Raw genomic sequence first — 21,022 nt, 5'->3', positions numbered from 1 at the left:
AGCTTTCTGTTCAACATTACTATGTTTAATTTATATCCGTAGCAAAGTGTCCTAATCAAAGTTTCCAGTGTATACAATTTCCTGATTTATTATGACCTATGCCCTGATGCAAACTCAAGTGACAGCGTTTGTTTACTACAGAAAGTGTGTGATATATTGCTTATCAGAACTATACTGTGCTTATTTTGGATACGAAGACCTATATATAAAAAGATGTATACTCTCCGAGTGCTGGTAGCCATTATTGACACATTTTATGAATCACCAATGGCAGAAAAACTAATGTTGCAATGAATGAAAAAAGGTAATACCTTCATTATGGATGACCCGAGTAATTTAACTACAAACTTGTATTTTTGTGTGAACTATCCATTTGAAATTTACTTTGATCACCAAATCAATAGATATTTCACTAATTGGATATTTCACTTAACTGTAAGCCAAGACAGTAAACAAGAATAGCTCCGTGCCTTATATTTCTATAATAATATCAATGCTCTACAGAATTTGAGTCATAAATGGTCTTGTCTAGTCTTGCTCGCCTTCAGCTCTGCTAAATGCATCAGGATGCTGCTGTATGTGATTGCAGGCCTGTCTGTATATACTGTAAATGGACTCTGAATATAAATGTGCAGTCTTTTATGTCTGAATGAACTCCCCCTCATTGTCTCTCTGTGTTTCCTATTATAGGCTGTTCGTCCAAGTCATTCAAGCTGTACTCCCCAAAGGAGCCTCCCAACGGTAGTGCCTTCCCTCCATTTCACCCAGGCGCAATGCTGGATAGAGATGTGGGGTAAGTCTGGGATTATTTGTTGCTTGAAATGCTGAAGACTAGTTTTCTGTAGTGATTTAAGAACTGGTTATACTTTATCTAGTTAACATCTGTCCAGTGCAAACTTGTAATACACTAAAATTGTATAATAAAAGTCACATATTTATGTAATACTCTTTGTGTTTCAGTCCGACGCCGATGTATCCCCCTTCTTACATGGAACCTGGAATAGGGTAAATCCTTATTTGAAAGTGTAACATCTTTGTTTACTGCGTTAAATTGTCATGAGACATACTACAGGGTGTAATACACGTATAGTGGATATAAAAAAACAACAACATTAGATTTCACTTCATACTAGGGCTGCACAATATATTGTTTCAGCATTGATATCGCAATGTGATCATTCACAATAGACATATGTTGATTCTGGATTATAATTGACCATTTCGCAAGTGTTTTTTGAGGCCTGTGATTGTGTGAGTTTTAATACATTCAGGCCTAAGAAATTGTACAGTTTGTAACTTGTAACAAAGTAATGACGATTCATTTTATTGAATTGTTTATAAAAGGAAGACTATGCAGTATTATTTTACATTTGTTTATTCCATTACTGTATATCTGATAACCGGTTTCAAGGTTTACTGCTGTTTGGAAAAGTCAGGGTTTTAAAACCGCCAGAATTTTCTGTTACATTGTTCCTATGATATACGAACAGTTTTAAAAAAAAAAATTATGACTATTTAATTTAGTTTATTTAGGACAACAATGTAGCCAGCAGAAAAGGACCCCCCCCCACATCAAAAGCTACTTGTTCAAAATATTTTAAATGTTTCTTAAAATAAAATATATTGTGTTCAATGGTTTTTTTAACCAGGACATTTAAAAAGAATATATTTCAGAGCTGTAATCACAATACCATGATACAGTGAAAGCGTGATATTTTTATCTAAGGTTATCATACCATCACAATCTTATACCAGCCCATGCCTAATACCCGAATACAATAAAACACTGTTTATTAATTATGTATCTTTTTCATTATTGAATTGATCTATGCTGACAGGTTGTTTCTATATTTTATGCAGATGCGCTCCCCTACAGAATCATCCCAATCAATCTACAATGCTAAAAAAATTTTTTCAAACAGTTATTCAACATATTTAGTAAAATTGTATTCCTATCGCAATATATATATCGCAGAATAAAAAAGTATTGCAATGTTAGATTTTTCTAATATCCTGCAGCCCATAAAGCAGGTCTGCAGAATAGTAGAAAAATCGAAATCATTTAAAAAGAGCATATTTTAGAGCAGTAATCCAATACAGTGAAACTGTGATTTTTATCCAAGGTTATCATTCCGTCACAATCTTATACCGGCCCATGCCTAATACCCAAATACAATAAAACGCTGTTTATTTAATATGTATCTTATTCATTATTGAATTGAACTCTGCTTATAGATTGTTTCTTATATTTTATGCAGATGTACTCCCCTAGAGAATCATCCCAATCTATCTATTGATAAATTCTTTTCAAACTGTTATTCAACATATTTTGTGAAATTGTATTCTATCGTAATACATGTTGTAGAATTAAAAAGTATCAAAATTTTAGTTCCAATATCGTGCAGCCCTACTTCCAATTTAAGAGATTGTTTACAGAAGATGCCGTCCATATTGGACACACGAGACTCATACATGAACAATTGCTCAAAGGAGAAGAACACCTAAAAACCAAACTGTTCAACAAAAACTTGTGGATTGCCCTATTTTTAATGTTATCAGACAACATTTTCTTTTATCTGGTGAGACTTTAAATGAAATATTTTCAAATGTGAATCCTTCCAGATTTGTGAAATTTTTATCAAGAGTAAACCTCAAGGAACTGATTTTTGATATCTTTTTATTATTATACTATTTATTATTATTTATGTAATTTATCGTATGTATTATGTATTGATGTTGAGTTTTTATTGTTAAAACATTTTTATAATGGTAGACAAGTGAAATTTATAAAGTTTTGTAAACTTGATCTGTTTTTTTTTTCCATGGCATAGCCAGAGAAGCAGAAATGGCAGTAAACTCAAAACAATCAATCAATCAATCATACCATTTTAAACGCTTTTCAGCATGTAATTTGGCTGTTTTATTGAAAAATAAAGTATAAATAATGAATTTATTGATTAATTATTTATTTACAGGAGGCACACACCGTATGGAAATCAAACAGACTACAGAATATTTGAGCTCAATAAAAGATTACAGAATTGGACAGAGGTAAGAAACCATTTAATCCACATTGGTTTAAATAAGGAGCAACAGAATTTTCATTTTCTGTGAAGAGAACAGTAGTTTATTTACATGCATGGAAATCATGCAAAGTCATGAAACCTGTTGCTCTCATTTATGTTATTTTTTTAAACAAAGCTTATGTATGTATTGTGTTTTTTGTCCTTTCTCAGCAGGACTGTGACAATTTGTGGTGGGATGCGTTTACTACAGAGTTTTTCGAGGATGATGCAATGCTGACTATCACTTTCTGTCTGGAAGATGGACCCAAACGATATAGTAATGTCCTGTTTTGTGAAGTCACTTCTGTAGTTTTGATTTGTTCGTATTTGACTTTGAATGATTTTAAAATGTTTTATTTAAATTTAAAAAAACATAGCATGTACATTAATTCTGTACTGAATCAAATTTTTTTATCTTGATTCCAGCTATTGGGAGAACGTTGATCCCTCGATACTTCAGGAGTATTTTTGAGGGGGGCGCTACTGAACTCTTCTATGTGTTGAAACATCCAAAGGAATCGTTCCACAATAACTTTGTGTCCCTGGACTGCGATCAGTGCACCATGGTCACACAGAACGGCAAACCCATGTTCACACAGGTATCATTTTCATCTGCGTTTATGCCCTTATTTTAAAACCAGCATCACTAAGCGTATTCTTTTAAGCCCAAATATAGTCACAGCAAAGTTTCAGGCTGCTTTCACACCTATCGATTGATTGTTTTGTTTTGAAACAGGGATTCAAAACGTTACAATGTTGTTTTTGATCTTGGTGCAGTTCGCTTTCACACACCAAAGTTTCTAAATTGACCAATATAGTTAAAACAAGTCACGTGCGAGTTATCTCCTCAAATTGGTTAAAAGTTTGGTTTCATTTTCAGGATTTCACTTACACTTTTCACACGTAACTATTTTAATTTATGACGATGAAAAATGAGCACCTTCATTTTGAATGGTGGTACCCACAGACATGGTCATCACCAAATAAATCAGAGGTAAGAATTTCTCATACATAGCCTAATTTTGATTGTCGAGGGTGGTTGTAAATCGTAAGTTGAGTTAACCGAAAAGTTAATGATATTATATTTTTTTACTATGTCAGTAGACGGCATGATTTCACTTTTGTATTTAACATAAAATGCACTTTTACCTGTAGGAATGATATCCCTACTCATTATTCTCTCATCTTACAGCCATATATACAGGGTGAGAACTACGAGGGAGCTTGGCTCACCGATATGACGCATGGGCTCCCCTGAAAACATGATTTGTAAAATTTTGGGGGGGTCTCAATAAATATTGGCAATCTGTTATTTTGACGTGCGGTTTCAGTGTTATGTAATGTGATCATGGATTATTATGTGTAAAAAAGTGCAAAAATATCATTCATTCATGCATGACGGCGATTTACACCTCACTTTAAAAAAGATAACTGCACATGCTATTCTTGTCAGGAGCATCAAGGTGTGGGGCGGGCCAACTAACTTGGAAAACGCAGCAGGTTCTGAAACAAATGTCTAGGTGTGAAAGCACCCTTAGTTTTTTGTGTAGAGCTAAATAGGTTTACTTTTAGCAAATGTCCCAAATAAGAACGCTGTTTAGATGAATATGTAGTAAAGAAATCATAATAATAATTTAATAAATGCCATTGTTTCATACTGTTCCTGCAATTTCTATATAAATATAAAATAAATCGTATACTGCATTATGCTGACTTATGAATAATGAATGAATTCTAACATTTTCATAGTGTTGCACATTTTTATTTTAATATTATTGCAAAATTAAAATTGCTATTTAAAAATGCATTTTATAATAGCGATGTTATTGTTTTTAGTTGATAGTGATCACATTTATATTATATAACATAAAATAGACTTGTTCAAAACAAGCAACTGTACTATATTGAACAATGTCAATGTTGATTTCAGTTAAAATTGCACTTCAGTTTCTACTACTAAAGCAGCTCTTCTTCCATTATACAACACAACTCTTGTAATGTTTATTATATAAATCTTAAAATAGCCTTTATGTGTTGCCTGTTCATTACATTTTCAGAGTGAACATGGTGTCAGAAAAGGCGCACATTAACTCTTATTGTGATCTTAAATGGAGTTCGAAGTACTTCCATTGAATAAGCTCAACGATAAGAACATAACAAAATCATAAAAGAATAAGGTTATTGTAGACCACATCCAGCATTGTCATTTGAAGCGTCTCAGCAGTCGTTTTGTCTCTTCAGGTGTGTGTGGAGGGCAGACTGTACCTCGAGTTTATGTTTGATGACATGATGCGTATAAAGACGTGGCACTTCAGCATCAGGCAACACCGAGAGGTCGTGCCCAGGAGCATTCTGGCAATGCATGTAAGTTTGGGATTTTTATGTGTTTTATGTTGTGTGTGTATTTAATGTATTCCTTTAAGTGCTTTAAATGTGATGTTGCATTTTTGAGCGTGAAAGGCTTTTAAACCATTTTCCCTTAATTTGTTAAATATTTCCAATGTTGATGCTCTATTTTGATTGATTTGTTTGTTTAAAGCTTTTTAAGACATTTGAATACTCCCATTTTATGCAGCATCTTGACACTGATGCTGTTTTACTTTATTATTCTCAAAAAATCCACACCAGTTTTTAGTAAATGTTTTTTTAAATGCTTTATTCTTGTATTTGGTAAATAATAAGCAAAAACCCATGTCTGAACTAATATATTTGTTGAATTACTAAAGCCCTTTTCCCAACAGGCCCAAGACCCACAAATGCTTGACCAGCTTTCAAAAAACATCACAAGATGTGGCTTATCTAACTCTACGCTCAACTACCTCCGAGTAAGTTTCTTTTCCATCGGATTGCCGAAAAAACAAATGTTAAACACAAGTCCTCTTGCAGTGACTAACAGATTATTCTCTCTTCCGCAGCTTTGTGTAATACTGGAGCCCATGCAGGAGCTGATGTCCAGACACAAGACATACAGTCTTAGCCCACGAGACTGCCTCAAAACCTGTCTGTTTCAGAAATGGCAGAGGATGGTGGCACCACCAGGTGAGCAAAGGGTGATTATTCTCTGAAATTCTAACATCTAGTCAAGTTTATTGTAGCATTCTATGGTGCTGTTTACACCAGTGTGTATTCATTTTAAAACTGTTTTAGAATGAAAATGATCATTTACATCAGACATGACCACTCATGCTCCCCTGATATGCTCATATTAAGCCAGCATCCATACTTGGAGTCTACTGCTAGGTAGACTCATAATGGTAATATGAGGGACTTAAGGAATCAGGGAATGATTTGCAATCGAAGACCCATCAGAGAGCGAATGTGGATTGCTGCACCTCAAACTGTGCATTTTAATTCGTTTAAAATTAAACGTTTTAATCTAAGACAAGGTCTTAAGCATTTTCAAAATGCTCTGTTTTCATGGGTCAAAGATGCCGGAGAGTAGTCTTTAGGCCAGTCAAAACTGCAACAAAAAATCTTATGCATTTTAAAATAAAACACAGTAGTGTGAACAGCACCAAACAATAGAGCCAAAAAAATGTCATTTGGTTACTTCAAATAAATAAAAATAAAATTATTAAGCAGTTATTAAATAACTTATATTTTAACTAGTTGCCAAATTAACATAACGTATCTATACCTTTACTGGACTGTCCTCCTTTTAATGATTCCAGAAGGCTTGTTTATAAAATGAACTTTCTTAAGGACATTTTTACAAAGTGCCACCAGGAATTTTTTGTATCAATAACGCTAAAAATCTTATTGAATTATATGTAATGATATAATTAATTATATATATATATATATATATATATATATATATATATATATATATATATATATATATATATATATATATATATATATATATATATATAAAATAATATATATATAATAATAATATATATAATAATAATTAATATATAATGTCATAATAATTATATTTAATTTCAGTTATAAGTAGGTGCTTTTAATATGTAAATAAATCACTTTTGTATATTTAATAAAAAAAAGGTCTCCTAAATTTTAGGGCTGTCAAAATTAATTGTTTCTTCAATGCACCGCGATGCAGACGTGGACAATTCGTTGTCAGTTCAGTAATGGATTATAACCAGTTATTACGTACTGATATCATCTCCTATGCGCTGTTGCGGTATAATACTATGGCGAAGGAGGCGGGGGCGAGTAAATAAAACGCTCCCACTACTTATAAAGCATAATAATTGTGCACAGTTCACTGCTTGTGAGTTTGCTGGACAGTCTTTCACTGCCACCGAAAAAGGTACAGCACGAGCTGCTGTTTTACTACTAGGGAGAAATGCTGTAAAAAGCCATCTCTGCCTCTCTTTCTCTCTCTCTCTCTCTCTCTCTCTCTCGCTTTGGACATTTGACCCGCTGGCGTGTTCGTGAGGTAACTTTTCCTGTCCTCTCGGCTGTTAAAGCGATACTTGTGGATCCAGACACGAGTGTGCCTGTGGTGTGAGTTTTCTCCACCGCGTTTATTATGGATTACCTGTGATAACCGCGTATTATGCATATAGACTGTAACCATGGCTGTTCTTCCCGCATCACTCATCGGTGAACAGCGCTTTCATTTTTAGAGCCAATCGCAGCCCTTTCTGTTGGGTTGTAAGAACTCGCTTGACAGCGCTTAAAAAAGCAAGCGGGATAATATTTGCATTAGTTTATTTGCTATATTAAAGGCTCATGCTGTTTTCTGTGCATGTATTGGAGTTTTGTCTAAAACATTAAAAAAGAGTGTTTTCTTTGAGCAGGTCAAATAAAAGGTACAGTTCATATATCTTACTGCTTGTATTAAAAAACTAAATTGTATTACAAATAATATATAAATATTAATATATTTATAGATTTTTATCAAATAATTTCTTGTTGTAAATAAAAAATCTAATTATGTATGGAAAGCATTGTCAATGCACCGTGATGCACCGAGATATCGAATTAAACCGAATCGATGGCATGATAATCGTAACCTAACCATGAGACCAGTGAAGGTCTCACCCCTACTAAATTTCCAGTCTTTGACGTGTATAAAACTGAAATTTCCCCCTCTGAACTCTCTTCAGCCAAGCCAGATGACTAAAGAGTAATCAAATAAAACTTTTTATTTTAACTATTATATTAAATACTATTATACTAAATATTGCGATATGGGATATTGTCATAAGATCATTTAAATAGCACTATTTGATGGTTTTCAATAGTCTAACAGTAGTCAGGTACAGAAATCAAATAATCACAATGCAAAAATTGCTTTTCTTTGTCTTGTTTCTAGTCCAAATATAAAAAAAATAGATCAAGTAACAATATCGTTTTGTTTTTAACTTTTTTTTCTTTATTTTTCAAGTTTTTCCTTAAAACAAACACAACAATCTGTCAGGGGGGCAAGTAAAATAATTTAGTTTTTGCTTTTAAATGTAGATATTTGGACTAGAAACAAGACAAAAATTCTAAGAAAATTGAGCTCATACTCAACTATAATTCAGACTCAACATTACATATCTTGCGCTGTGACTGTTACGGATGCACACATTGCGATATTGATTCTGAAACGATATATAGTGCAGCCCTACTTTATACTCTATACCACTAGGTTTCCCATTTTGTTTTAGTTAAAATGTTTTTTAATGTGTTATAATTATGTGCTTTTAATGTGTATATAAAATAATTTCTGTACATTTTAAATTCCTCTGACGTGCATAAAACCTGAAATATCCTCCTCTGATCTGTCTCTCTTCAGCCGAGCCAGCAAGACAAGCCCCCAACAAGCGAAGGAAACGAAAAATGTCCGGCGGGAGCACAATGAGTTCTGGAGGGGGCAACAACAACAACAGCAACAGTAAAAAGAAAAGCCCAGCCAGCAGTTTTGCGCTCTCCAGCCAGGTACCTGTAAGCATCACATTTTGATGTCCATTTTTGAGCTGTTGGGAGATGGGTAGAGGGAGGAGGGTGGACCACGTTACTACATTAAAACTAGGAAGACAGACCCAACATAGCCTCAAGTGGACATGATCCAATGCTGGGCAGTCCCTGGTCCTTTAGGGCTGCAGGTCTGTGGGGTTTTTGTGCTTTTTGTCAGTCTGTTGGGTGTTTTGAGCTCCAGAGACGCAGCCAACACTAGAGACCCGAGGTGGAATTAACCCGTGCAGCACTCAAGGATCCGGGATGCCCACCATGGCAGAGCTATTTAGTGTTCAGCATGGTGAACGTAGGCTTGTCACATACAGCACAGCACAGAGTTCCTGTAGTGGCCAGGATAGTCCAGGTCTAGTTCCTGCGATGCGGTGGACAGAAAGCTACCGCGTCCCCCCTTCGGAGCACCCCCGGGTGTCGGGGATAATGTTTGCGCCCCTTCCTGTCCCCTGCAGGACGTGATGGTGGTGGGAGAGCCCACTCTGATGGGAGGGGAGTTCGGGGACGAGGATGAGCGGCTCATCACGCGGCTGGAGAACACACAGTTTGATGCAGCCAATGGCATCGACGACGAGGACAGTTTCAACAGTTCCCCCACCATGGGCACCAACAGCCCCTGGAACAGCAAAGCTCCCTCAAGCCAGCAGGGCAAAAATGACAACCCCGGCTCTCAGTCGTCGCAGTAGAAGTATTAGGGGCTAGTAAAAGGCTCGTTCATTCCAGGCCTTGACGAGTCCTCAGTTGATGAAATCGGCCCTCCTCCTCCTCCTCCTCTGTCACCATCCGACGTGCCGTTTTTTTTTTTCTTTAAATTTATTTTTGGTTTGTTTCTTTGAGAATCATTTTGCAACACCGTCTGTTTCTGTGTCTCGATCAGGCTTAGCGATCAGGCTGTGGGTTATTGTTCCAACCTCGGGTCTCTCTTGTGCGTGCAATGCTTTGACACGCATGGCCGTTTCTGTTGTGCTCACTTGACAGGAAAGGATCACTTTTTTTTATCTCACCGTTTATTGTGTGCACCTCAGATTCAAACCCCAACCGCTCCATTTTTTAAAAACTCAATCATTTGTTTTGTAGGACCTGGTTGGAACAAAAACCTGTACAGTTCCAGAGCTTGAGGACCGGAGTTGAGAACCACTACGTAAAGTCCTTTAAGTAAATCAAATTAAAAGTGTAAAGGTTCTTGAGTTTGGCCATGCCCAAAATGGTCGCTGAGAGCTTGCCTGACCATTACGCCAGACTCAGAAGTGTTTGATTTTTGATTTTGGTTAGTTTTTTATTTTATTGTTTGCATTTGGATTGGTTTCCTGTTCTTTTTTTATTTTTTATAACTATTTCTAAAGAAATAAGCAAGCAAACAAAAACTCTAAATATCCTTTGCACTCTTGTCACTGTATTTTGGATCTATTTTTCTTAAAAAACGATTATGATGAATTTTGTTTTTATTAAAAACAACAAAAAAAATTGATAATCTTTAACTGGAAAACTCTGTCAATCTCAGTGTAAAATAACAAATTTTGTATCGTTACTGTTATTATTATTACTGCAAAGTAAGTAGATGCTACTTTGCTCCAAGCTTTTCACCTTCCTGTCTTTCAGTTTCTGTTTTGTCGTCTTTAAAAATGAGATTACTTGAACATAGCATGTATGTCTGGGAAGCGCATGTGTCAGACATTAGCTATCGCAGCTGTAAGAGTCTCATTGTTCATAGGATCTACATCCTGCACTGTTAGTACGACGGCTGCTGGCACATTTTGTCCCGAGACCGTAGCTATCAACATTTCATTTCTTGGAGATTTCTTAAAAATCTATTGAAAAGAACAGGCCTCAAGCTTCAACGCCTTTTGTGTAGACCCAGTCATTTGCGCAGTTTAATTTGCTTAGACGTCATTTTAGTACACCAGCCATTGTTTACTTTCCCTTCTCGATGCTACAGACCAAGATGCAAGATCCTTTAATCAGCACATTTTTACAGTTTTGTTTCCTCATTGTTTTGTTTGTGTGTTTGTGATTGTATATTTAAGATTGTAGCCAAGTTCTGTAAGTGTAATTCTATTTACTCTTCTTTAGGACCCTTCACTCCTCCATATGTCAAAAGTAAAACTTTGTCTCATTTCAAATCGTTTCTAGACGCATTAAAGGTACAACTACCTTTCAGCTAAGAAGGTAGATTATAGTTTTTAAGTCAATGTACAATGTATTTATTTTTTTAAAGTCTTTGCCATCGCATTATATATCAAGACGATACATGTTGCTGTGTATTTGATGTTGCCTTTGTACATTATTTCACTTTCTATGTTATTTCATTAACCTAAGATGATATATATGTCATTGAATCAGTTCATAAGAGTTCTTATTAAACGTTGGATAATGCAAAAATAGTCAAACCTAGAAGGTTACAGTGAACACCAGGTGGCACTTGGTGGAAAGCGTATATTGGCTTGTATAGAAAAGGGTTGGTGACTAAACTAGCAAGCTATTCTGCGGCGTACAGATCTTCAGTTCACTTTCCTCAAATCTGTCACTAAAATACAGTGTTGTTTTAGGTTCATTTTTCAAGTCAGCCATAAATAAGGTGTGCTCTTTTCTGTGTTTTCAGAGCCCATTTGTTTGTGGTTGTTTTACAAATATATTTTTGCCTATAGTGTCTGCCATTGACAATTGATGTATGGTACCAATAAAACACATTTTCACAGCTGTCATGTCTGGTTTGTGGTTAAATATGCACATCACATGTACGTGAGAGATTCTATTATTGCTGGATTTCTGATAAGAACTAATTGAAGAGCTAGAAAGTCAATACTGGAGCGTTATTGACAATGCAAAATCCCTCTGCAAATAGTAAAGTGTTTTTGTTGTACTTTGCTGTTGGAGTTGTTTGCCAACCTGACAATATCGATCAAAGGGCACCAGGAAGTTATTATTATTTTTTTTTTTTAAAACTCATTTGTTTTCGGGAAGTCAACAGGAACAATTGGGAAATTATTTAAATTGCCCTTTCACATGAATAACTTTATATATTAAAAGGGGAACATAATAAGTGAACTAACATCTTCAGCTGTTGTTAGTCTTATTACGGAGTTGTAGATTAACTTCACTTTTTCCAGAAATGTAGCTGTTGAATATGCTTATTATATGATTGAAGATTATTCCTATTCATCTGGCATTAAAGATGCATTTGTAAATGACGTGATACATTTTTTCTTCTTGTGCAGTAAGAAGTTTATGCGTGTAATAAATGGATTTATTTAACGAATGATTTGACTGCAAGTTCCAACTTTTAAGTTATTTCAAAGTATAGTCAAAGAGATAATTTTTATAATGAAAATGTTTAGCTCAATGCAACACATGGATGCATATATGTTAAGTTATTAGTTTACATAAAGTCTTATGAATGTGGTTATTGATTTGCATGAAAACTGGTGCAACAGGTTTCATTCTTTTTTTTGGTTGAAGCATATAAGCATGCTCACTAGATTGTTTATCTATAAATGATCTATAAATACATATATACTGTATGTGGGTGTGATCAAAGTTTTTATAATTTGTTTTTAGTCTTGGACAATTGAAATTTATTTCTAGCATTATAATATACTCCTATAAACTTTCTCGCATGATGCGCTCTGAAATAAATGTGAAAAATAATCATACTTCATTTATCAAAAAAATTAATTTACCAAATGGAGTTGATGCCTTGTTCTCTTTAACTTAAGTGATGGAAGTGTAATTTACTTGCTATCTAAAATACATCACCAGAGTTGCCTGATTTGATCTTGAGTTATGAATAAAATATAGGCTATATTATAATTCAGGCTATACTATAAATTCAACAAAATAAACCAATAGAGATGTATTGTGTTGTCTTGTCTCTGTTATTCTAGTGTTTTAAATGCATTGAAACAGTTGTTAGATGTCTGACCAATAATTGCGCATGTGCAGTACCTGAGGCAACTGGAAATTACTATAGCTTAAGTAACAACAACATTAATTGGGAGGTCTTCCGGCAGTTTTAGAGATTTATTCAGGATTCCCCCATTCATTTAGATAAAGTTTTAATCTTGAATGAGCTGTTCGAGGGCATTGCAAATATGTCTGACTTTCCTTAAAAGCGACTCAGATATACTTAAAATATCAGTCTGTGTTTTGGCTGCCAAACTGAGGAGTTGTTGACATACCATCATCAGAAGCATGTGTTCTGACAGGCCTGTTTTTTACTTTGGTATTACACTTACGAAATGTACATGGGGACAACTCAGGGTATGGACATCGTAAACACTATTATCCAGATATACCTAGGTATACATAGATTTCCTTTGTAGTGCACATTTTAGTGTAATTTATGATGTGTAAATTATGATTTTGGAGTAAATTCTTGGATCTATCTATCTAGTTTCCATCCATCCGCCCGAGGCCCCTCCAAAAGTCATATTAACATTTGTCATCGGTAGTAATTGTCTTTGGTGACTCTCTGTAAATGTAACAAATGTATTTATAATACAACTCGAATTAATGACCACAACAAAAAACTTTACTCTAAACAATAAACATGTATAAAACTATTTAAAATCTTTCCCCGAGCCTTCCCTTTCCGATCCCTCCCATTTCATTCTACTTGACTCAGTGCGGCTAAACTTTAGTGTTAACATCAGTTTCTCTCAGAGGGAGAAGGACATTGGAGCGGACTAAACAGACTCATCTGACCCGAATTAACTTGAACACGCTCAATATTTCCCGGAGGACTTTACGACTAAAACAGGTACTATTTGTGTGTTTCCATGAACTGTGTAAGTGCTAATTCTGTACAATTTCCTCTATACTTAGTTCTCAGGTTACTTTTTATTAACAGTTGGGTTTTATTAACACCTGGTTTTAAGCTGATCCGTTTAATATTACTTTGCTTATTTAAAATGTTCTCACGCGCAGCCAAGAAAATGAGTTTGTTTGCCGTAGTAATTAAGAAATTGCTGAACAGAAGATCTTTGGGGGGTATTTTATGCATTTAAAATTAAATTTGACAGATTTCAAAGTATGTTTGTTCCTGACAGTGTATTTGTTTTTACGTTTTAGAAAAGAGGATGTGTTTTACGATGTAAGTGACTGGCAGACGCCACACGGTTCCCTTTTCTCTTCAATACGAAAATGCTATAATCATAAGATAATAGTCATGCATATGTTGACTTAATCCACCAAAATAAGTGTTAAATAGACATTTATCATGTCACAGGTGATGTCTGATGTTATATATAATCGAGTTATGACCTGAAAACCCACAAACATGAAGTCCACAACGAAAGCAGTTTCTTGGAGTGGCGTTTTGCTCCTGTTTCTCTGGACATGTGCAAGTGGACAACAGTCCTGTCCTGTAGAGAAGATGAGACCAGAGTTACAACCTCCAAATGAAACACAATCCCAGCTGACCCTCAACAGTGCCTTTATGACTCCAATTGTGCATTCATTCCTGGGACTTGTCCAGCCCAATCCATTCCCTAAAGGTGAGTTTTTTGTGATGTAGTTTAGATCTACGTGTTTGGCAAAGGCGTACAAACAGAAAATGCTTGTATAGTTGTGTGTGATTAATAGTTTGGTTAGAAAGTAGTTTAGCCTTTGCAAACAGAATGATGTTTTTGGCACAGATGAATCAGATGTGATGTACTGTGAGTGTAATGGCTGCATTAAACTCATTAGAGAAGGTTATACTGATGGTAATGAGCACCGTAAGACTGAATTTGTTATGCACATGGTAATGGAGCTCATTCAGGTGGTATAAATGTGCTCAGTTAATTGTCAGAAGCAAAACCACTGTGCAAATGACCATGTAAATGTCATTTGAGATTTGAATGATCTCCATTCCCCTTCTTAAGAGTTTTGTTTACCACAAAAATATTGTTGTTTTGTACTGTGTGTATGCATATAGTCTCTATAGTTGCAGTTGTGTGGATCACAAACGGAAAGGCAATCTTTAAAGTTAATTATTACCTGCAAACTCATTGCATGCTGAAATAAAATTACTTTTTATTTCATGACTTCATACAGTTCAGAACTGTCCATAAAATGTTAACAATGTCTCTTTGATGTGTCAAAGAGGATTGCAGGATCAAACTTACTGTATCACATATACATGTAGTCATCAGATGGTTACTTTTTGATCTGACAATAGAATGAAGCAGAGAACCTTGATAAATGAGATCTTATTCCCAAGAAACGTCACTTAAAGTTTGTTCATGTACAGTGACGCATTTCAATTCATCATTACCAAAAGTCTTTTCTGCTTATAGTTTTTTTTTGTAGCTGACACCAATGGCTATTTAAAAATGAATAAAAAATGATGTCATACTGTAGAGAGGAGAGCTTTGATCTTGGCCAATTCATCACTGTGTTATGTAAGTGAATATTAACAAGATATTTACAATGTTTTGACATTTCTCTGTAGATCTGCTGGTCAGAATGATAAACAACTTTAATTCAAACACACAAACGGAGATGGTTAAAGAGGTATGTAAAGAGGCACTGCATGAACAGATTGATCATGAAGAAAACCTTTGTTTATGCAATAGATATTTTACTTTGCAATGTAGAATATGATGATACTTCAGGCTTTTTCTTAAAGGTAGTCAGCCAACCAGCAGTTTTATTTTGAATACTGCCCTATTCACATACAGATATAAATAGATGGTGAAAAAGTCCCCACATTTTTATATAGATTCTGAAAACACTGCGTCATGATGGCAACACAGTTTAGAAATATATGTGTCAGAGATGAGACAACTCGTTTTGGTGTCTGCATCAAATAAAAGTGATTTTATATACATAGAATTTTAGGCATTTTATAAAATATGGCAAAAGTAGAACAAAAAGAACAAAAAGGTTTGTTCACACTTTCCAATAAGTTTTCATTAGGTAATGCATTTACTAACACAAACTAAGTATGAACGATTCTTGTACAGCATTTTTTAATCATAGAACAACATATACATTATTGACATCTATTGAAGCCATGCTTGTTAACATGTACCATGAGTTAACATGAACTAACAATGAAAAACTGTATTTTCATTAACTAACATGAACAAATACTGTAATAAATGCATTGTTCATTGTTTGTTCATGTTAGTAAATGAATTAATTAATATTATTTAACCTTATTGTTAAGTGTTACCAAATGTTTAATAAAAATACAAAATTAATAAATAATAATATTTTATTAGTTAAAAGAAAAACTAACATAAAAAGAAATACATAAAAGCACAACACTTAACTATACAGACGATATAGAACGTCAATGATGTAAAATAGTATGTAAGGATCCATTAAGACCCATATATCGAACGTATGCACATTATTCAACAAACAATCATATAAAAATATAAAGTATGTATAAATGGGCTTCCACATAGGTAGGGAGAAATTTAAACCAACATCATAATGACACTTTAATACTTGGATTAGCAAACTATAGAATAATTAACATATTCTGAACAAAACTATAAATGGGTTTCTGATCTGAGGAGCCTTTCAATGTACGTCAAATGTTTTTCTAAGTTAATATAAGTCAACAGATCTTGAAGCCAGTTGTCAAAGAATGGCGGAGAATTTTGTTTCCACAACAAAAGAATGCGCTGCCTGGATAAGAATGTAAAAACGAAAGCATTAGTAATATGTAATACAGCAACATTTGGTCTGAGTCCAAAAAGAGTAACTAAAGTACAATCAGTTTTTTTACATTACTATGAAAAAACCAATAGCTAACTCTTTTCTCGTATGCACTGGGTCAAGTTTCTCAGGATTCTTCTAACCATGAGTAAATGATGTCAACAGTAAATTTTTGTTGTGTAAACGCTCTCCATTTGCCAGTTATGATGACTAATTTGAACACAACACACACAAAAACATGTTTTGGGTACACACTTGAACAGCACATGATCGCATTATCATGTACACATATTGTTTGTAAAGCCATTGCAGTTTTTAGGTAGCTAATGGGACTGTACATACCAAAATGAAAATTGATCACCCTCAAGGCAGGCCATCCAAGATGTAGAGGAACATTTTTCTTGAGAAGGTTATTAAAAAAGTGTGGTGCTTGGTGATCAATACCAGCCACTTTGAGACAATAAAACAAAACAAACATGCGTCCCTGCCTGAAAAGTGCACTTTGGGAAGGGGACACCATATGTAGGGACATTTAAAATGAGAGTAAACACACATATCTCTTTTAAAGTCAGTTAATAAAGAGAGCATTTGATGGTCGTGCCCTACAACCTTTAGAGAACTCATTTCAAAGACTCAACCATTCATTCAGTAGCAGGGCACTGGGATGTTCACTTTCTTTTGGGATTCTCCCAAAATTAATACCTGTCGACCTGGAAAGAAAAGTTTTTGCAAGAAACTGAAGATTATTTACAACATGACACCTTTATGTAAATCTGGAGTGCTAGCTTTCTGTTGCATACTGACGTATACATTGACGTAAACTCACATTTAAGCTGTCAGTTTGTTTACAACAGTTTTACATAGGTTGCAGTTGGATTAATGGTAACTATAATGTAAACAATGTTCAGTTTCTTGCGGAGAGTAATCATTTTGCTTCATAAGACCTCGGTATATCATTAGGAGCCACAAGTATTAAGTTTGTTTCATCTGTATATTTATTTTTGACTAACAAAGTAATAAGTCTTTAATATCCCAAAATGAAAATTTGCTGTTTCATTTTCTCACACTGAAGGGAGGCCATCCAAGATGTAGGGTAACTTTTTTCTTCAGAAGACTATTTTAAAAAAAAGTGTGGTACTTGGTGATCAATACCAGCTATGCACAATAAAATAAAACAAACATGCGCCCCTGCCTGAGAAGTTGAAGTCAGAATTATTAGCCCCCCCTAAAATTATTAGCCACCCTTTTTATTTTTTCCCCCAATTTCTGTTTATCGAAGAGAAGATTTCTTCAACACATTTCTAAATATAATAGTTTTAATTACACATTTCTAATAACTGATTTATTTTATATTTGAAGTGATGACAGTAAATAATATTTGACTTGATATTTTTCAAGACACTTCTATACAGCTTAAAGTGACATTTAAAGGCTTAACTAGGTTGATTAGTTTAACTAGGCAGGTTAGGGCAATTAGGCAAGTTATTGTAAATTATGCTTTTGTTCTGTAGACAGTTGAAAAAAAATAGCTTAAAAGGGCTAATAATTTTGACCTTAAAATGGTTCATAAACAATTTAAAACTGCTTTTATTCTAGCCGAAATAAACCAAATAAGACTTTATCCAGAAGAAAAAATATTATCAGACATACTGTGAAAATTTCTTTGCTCTGTTAAACATCATTTGGGAATAATTTAAAAAAGAAAAAAAAATTCAAAGGGGGCTAATAATTCTGACTTCAACTGTATATCTCTTTAAAGTCAGTAAATGCAGAGAGCATTTCGTGGTTGTGCCCTACACCCTTCAGATAGCTCATTTCAAAGACTCCACCATTCATAGTAGAACTGAGATGTTTACTTCCCATTGGGATTCTCCCAAAATTAATACCTGTTGACCTGAAAAGAAAGGTTTTTGCAAGAAACTGAAGATTATTTACAACATGACACCTTTATGTAAATCTGGAGTGCTAGCTTTCTGTTGCATAATGACGTATACATTGACGTAAACTCACATTTAAGCTGTCAGTTTGTTTACAACAGTTTTACATAGGTTGCAATTGGATTAATGGTAATTATAATGTAAACAATGTTCAGTTTCTTGCAGAGAGTGATCGTTTTGCCTCAGTATATCATTAGGAGCCACAATAATTTAGCTTGTTTCGTCTGTATATTTTTTTGACTAACAACGTTTTTAATATCCTACTGATAAAGAATAAATCAACTACATCTCGGATGGCTGCGTAAATTAGCAACAAGAGTAGTAACAACAAATTTTCAGTTTTGGTCAAGCAGCTCATATACCTATAGTAACCAACCTGTTTAACCTCTTTCTCTTTATGTCCAGGTTTTAAATTACGAGAAAGGTTTTCTGGTTTGCGTGGCCATTGGGATCCTCTACATTGTCCTGATGCCTCTAATTGGCCTAATCTTCGCCTGCTGTCGTTGCTGTGGTAATTGCGGGGGCCGTATGCAACAAAAACAGACATCCAGCACAAACTGCAAGCGAAGAAGCATTTACTGCTCCACATTTATCATCACTGTACTTATTCTGTGAGCACCAGCTTAACAAGGCTCTTAATGAGATGTTTGTAACATACGCTTGCATGCGTCATCTGTAACATATAATATGAATTGCTGTGCAGGGCAGGGAATATTTGCATGTTCCTGAGCACTACATACACCTCAGAGACTGTGAAGAGCAGCTCCAAAGAAATCACAGGCATCTTAGATGATGTCAAAGGATATGTTAGTTCTATTCCTCAGGTACACAAATCTCTTTTGTTCAACAAGACAGCATTTAATTGTTGAAAATGACAGTAAAATTTTAACAGTTTGAAATATTGCTACAATTTAAAAATGACTTCTAAAAATGTGTTTTTAAAATATATTTCAAGTTCTTTTGTAAATGTAATTTTTTCCTATATAATGGCAAATTAGAATATTCAACATAATTACTTGATTCAAATAATTCAGCATAATTCAAAAGAATTTTCATAAATCATTATTATAACTAAGTGACTTACTCCCAGGGCCATTTATATCGAAGCTGATATTTAATTGCACCATATTGGTGTTTCATAACATCTGATGATTAATAAATAGTTATTTTTATAATTAGTGAAACATTGTATTCTATAATTATTAAACAAAATTTCAAATTTATTATATCAATATATTTAGCAAATTAATAATATATAAAATGGGATTTTTCTTCATTAAAAAGATTTAAAGCCATAGTTCGTGCAAAACTGAAAATTCTGTCATAATTTATTCACACTTTACTTGTCAAAAACCTGTTTGAGTTAAACACAAACATGTTCTGTGGAAAGCTAGAAACCGGTAACCATTGACTTCCATAGTATTTGTTTTACCTACTATTAGAAGACGATAGTTACAGGTTTTCAGCTTTCTTCAGAATATTATCGTTTAGGTTAAGCAGAAAAAAGAACCTCACAAAGGTTACGACCCACTGGAGGGTGAGTAAATAATGGCTATGTTTACATTTTTGGGTGAACTATCCCTTTAACCCATTAAAAATGCATGCTTTTAAAAATATATATATTTAAAACCATGTACGTTCAGGAGTCATATCCAGTTACAACTAAATCTACAATCATGAAAACTAAAACTTTAACTTTCTTTCAGCTAAATATCAATGAAAATAAAAAAAATCTAATTTTCAATTAGTTTAAAAAGAATATATTAAAAAGAATATAACTAAAACAGTTTTTTAACCCATATGTACTGTTGGGGATGTTTTCATCCACTCTGGGGTGACTTTGAGACCTAATTTGGCTATAAATATTTCTATGTTTCAGCTAGCAGAAGGATTTTTGGTGATAAATCTTATTTTGACACATCTGACAGACTTTTCACATTAAAAATACGTAATTTTGTGTGTGTTTTTTTCACCAAATGGTAATTAAAGAGTTAAAAACCTGTAATTTAAAAAAAAACATTTAGTATTTTTAATCAGGACTGAGGTTGATTAACAGATTTCTGCAAAAACTGAAAAAAATTCATCTGATGCATTTTTACAGCAGTTTAATTCAGTGAATGTTTTCATCCCGAACATAACAAAAGGGTAGTAAATTTGAACAGTGCACAAGGGTTAACAACATGAATACCTAGCTCCTAAAACTTTGACAAAGAATAAAAACAATAATACAGGATTGGACTAAATGTAGCTGATTCATACAGTTTTTTTCCCCTCAACAGCAAATACAACAAGTGTTGGATGAGAGCTCTGTCACGGTGGATCAAGTCAAAAACAATTTAAAGGGTACGTCTCATATCTCTCAAGGTCATAAATGAATAGGGGCTTAGGGCTATAAAATTACCATTAAAAGAGACGGAAACTGGACTCAAATTCAAAATGTAA

At 34.2% G+C, this 21,022-nt stretch overlaps 2 protein-coding genes and 1 non-coding gene across 12 annotated transcripts in view; all 3 read left to right on the top strand.

The window, feature by feature from the left end:
- ldb1a (LIM domain binding 1a) overlaps positions 1 to 11,691 on the top strand; it is a 36,864-nt gene extending 25,173 nt beyond the window's left edge. For 3 of the 9 annotated variants that reach the window (XM_056470491.1, XM_056470492.1, XM_056470496.1), the window contains 10 exons: positions 691 to 793; positions 961 to 1,005; positions 2,976 to 3,051; positions 3,237 to 3,342; positions 3,492 to 3,664; positions 5,307 to 5,429; positions 5,807 to 5,890; positions 5,981 to 6,104; positions 8,821 to 8,969; positions 9,449 to 11,691. In XM_056470491.1, coding sequence (XP_056326466.1) covers positions 691 to 793; positions 961 to 1,005; positions 2,976 to 3,051; positions 3,237 to 3,342; positions 3,492 to 3,664; positions 5,307 to 5,429; positions 5,807 to 5,890; positions 5,981 to 6,104; positions 8,821 to 8,969; positions 9,449 to 9,679 — 1,214 coding nt within the window. In that variant the 3' untranslated portion in view covers positions 9,680 to 11,691. The remainder of the gene's footprint in view (positions 1 to 690; positions 794 to 960; positions 1,006 to 2,975; positions 3,052 to 3,236; positions 3,343 to 3,491; positions 3,665 to 5,306; positions 5,430 to 5,806; positions 5,891 to 5,980; positions 6,105 to 8,820; positions 8,970 to 9,448) is intronic. The other 6 variants (XM_056470495.1, XM_056470493.1, XM_056470494.1 and 3 more) reach the window with 6 other exon arrangements.
- On the top strand, positions 5,088 to 5,222 carry LOC130240201 (small nucleolar RNA SNORA13). Its single transcript, XR_008838742.1, has one exon. It is a non-coding gene; the product is annotated as a small nucleolar RNA SNORA13 (small nucleolar RNA).
- Positions 11,692 to 13,625: 1,934 nt separating the features above from the next.
- prom2 (prominin 2) overlaps positions 13,626 to 21,022 on the top strand; it is a 30,323-nt gene continuing 22,926 nt past the window's right edge. For both annotated transcript variants that reach the window (XM_056471090.1, XM_056471091.1), the window contains exons 1-7: positions 13,626 to 13,749; positions 14,061 to 14,082; positions 14,218 to 14,485; positions 15,424 to 15,485; positions 18,986 to 19,191; positions 19,284 to 19,404; positions 20,860 to 20,923. In XM_056471090.1, coding sequence (XP_056327065.1) covers positions 14,269 to 14,485; positions 15,424 to 15,485; positions 18,986 to 19,191; positions 19,284 to 19,404; positions 20,860 to 20,923 — 670 coding nt within the window. In that variant the 5' untranslated portion in view covers positions 13,626 to 13,749; positions 14,061 to 14,082; positions 14,218 to 14,268. The remainder of the gene's footprint in view (positions 13,750 to 14,060; positions 14,083 to 14,217; positions 14,486 to 15,423; positions 15,486 to 18,985; positions 19,192 to 19,283; positions 19,405 to 20,859; positions 20,924 to 21,022) is intronic.

The sequence above is a fragment of the Danio aesculapii genome, chromosome 13, assembly GCF_903798145.1.
Source record: "Danio aesculapii chromosome 13, fDanAes4.1, whole genome shotgun sequence".
In the NCBI taxonomy this organism is placed as follows: Eukaryota; Metazoa; Chordata; class Actinopteri; order Cypriniformes; family Danionidae; genus Danio; species Danio aesculapii.
The sequence above is the reverse complement of the archived record's forward strand: the minus strand, read 5'-3'. Positions and strand labels throughout refer to the sequence as shown.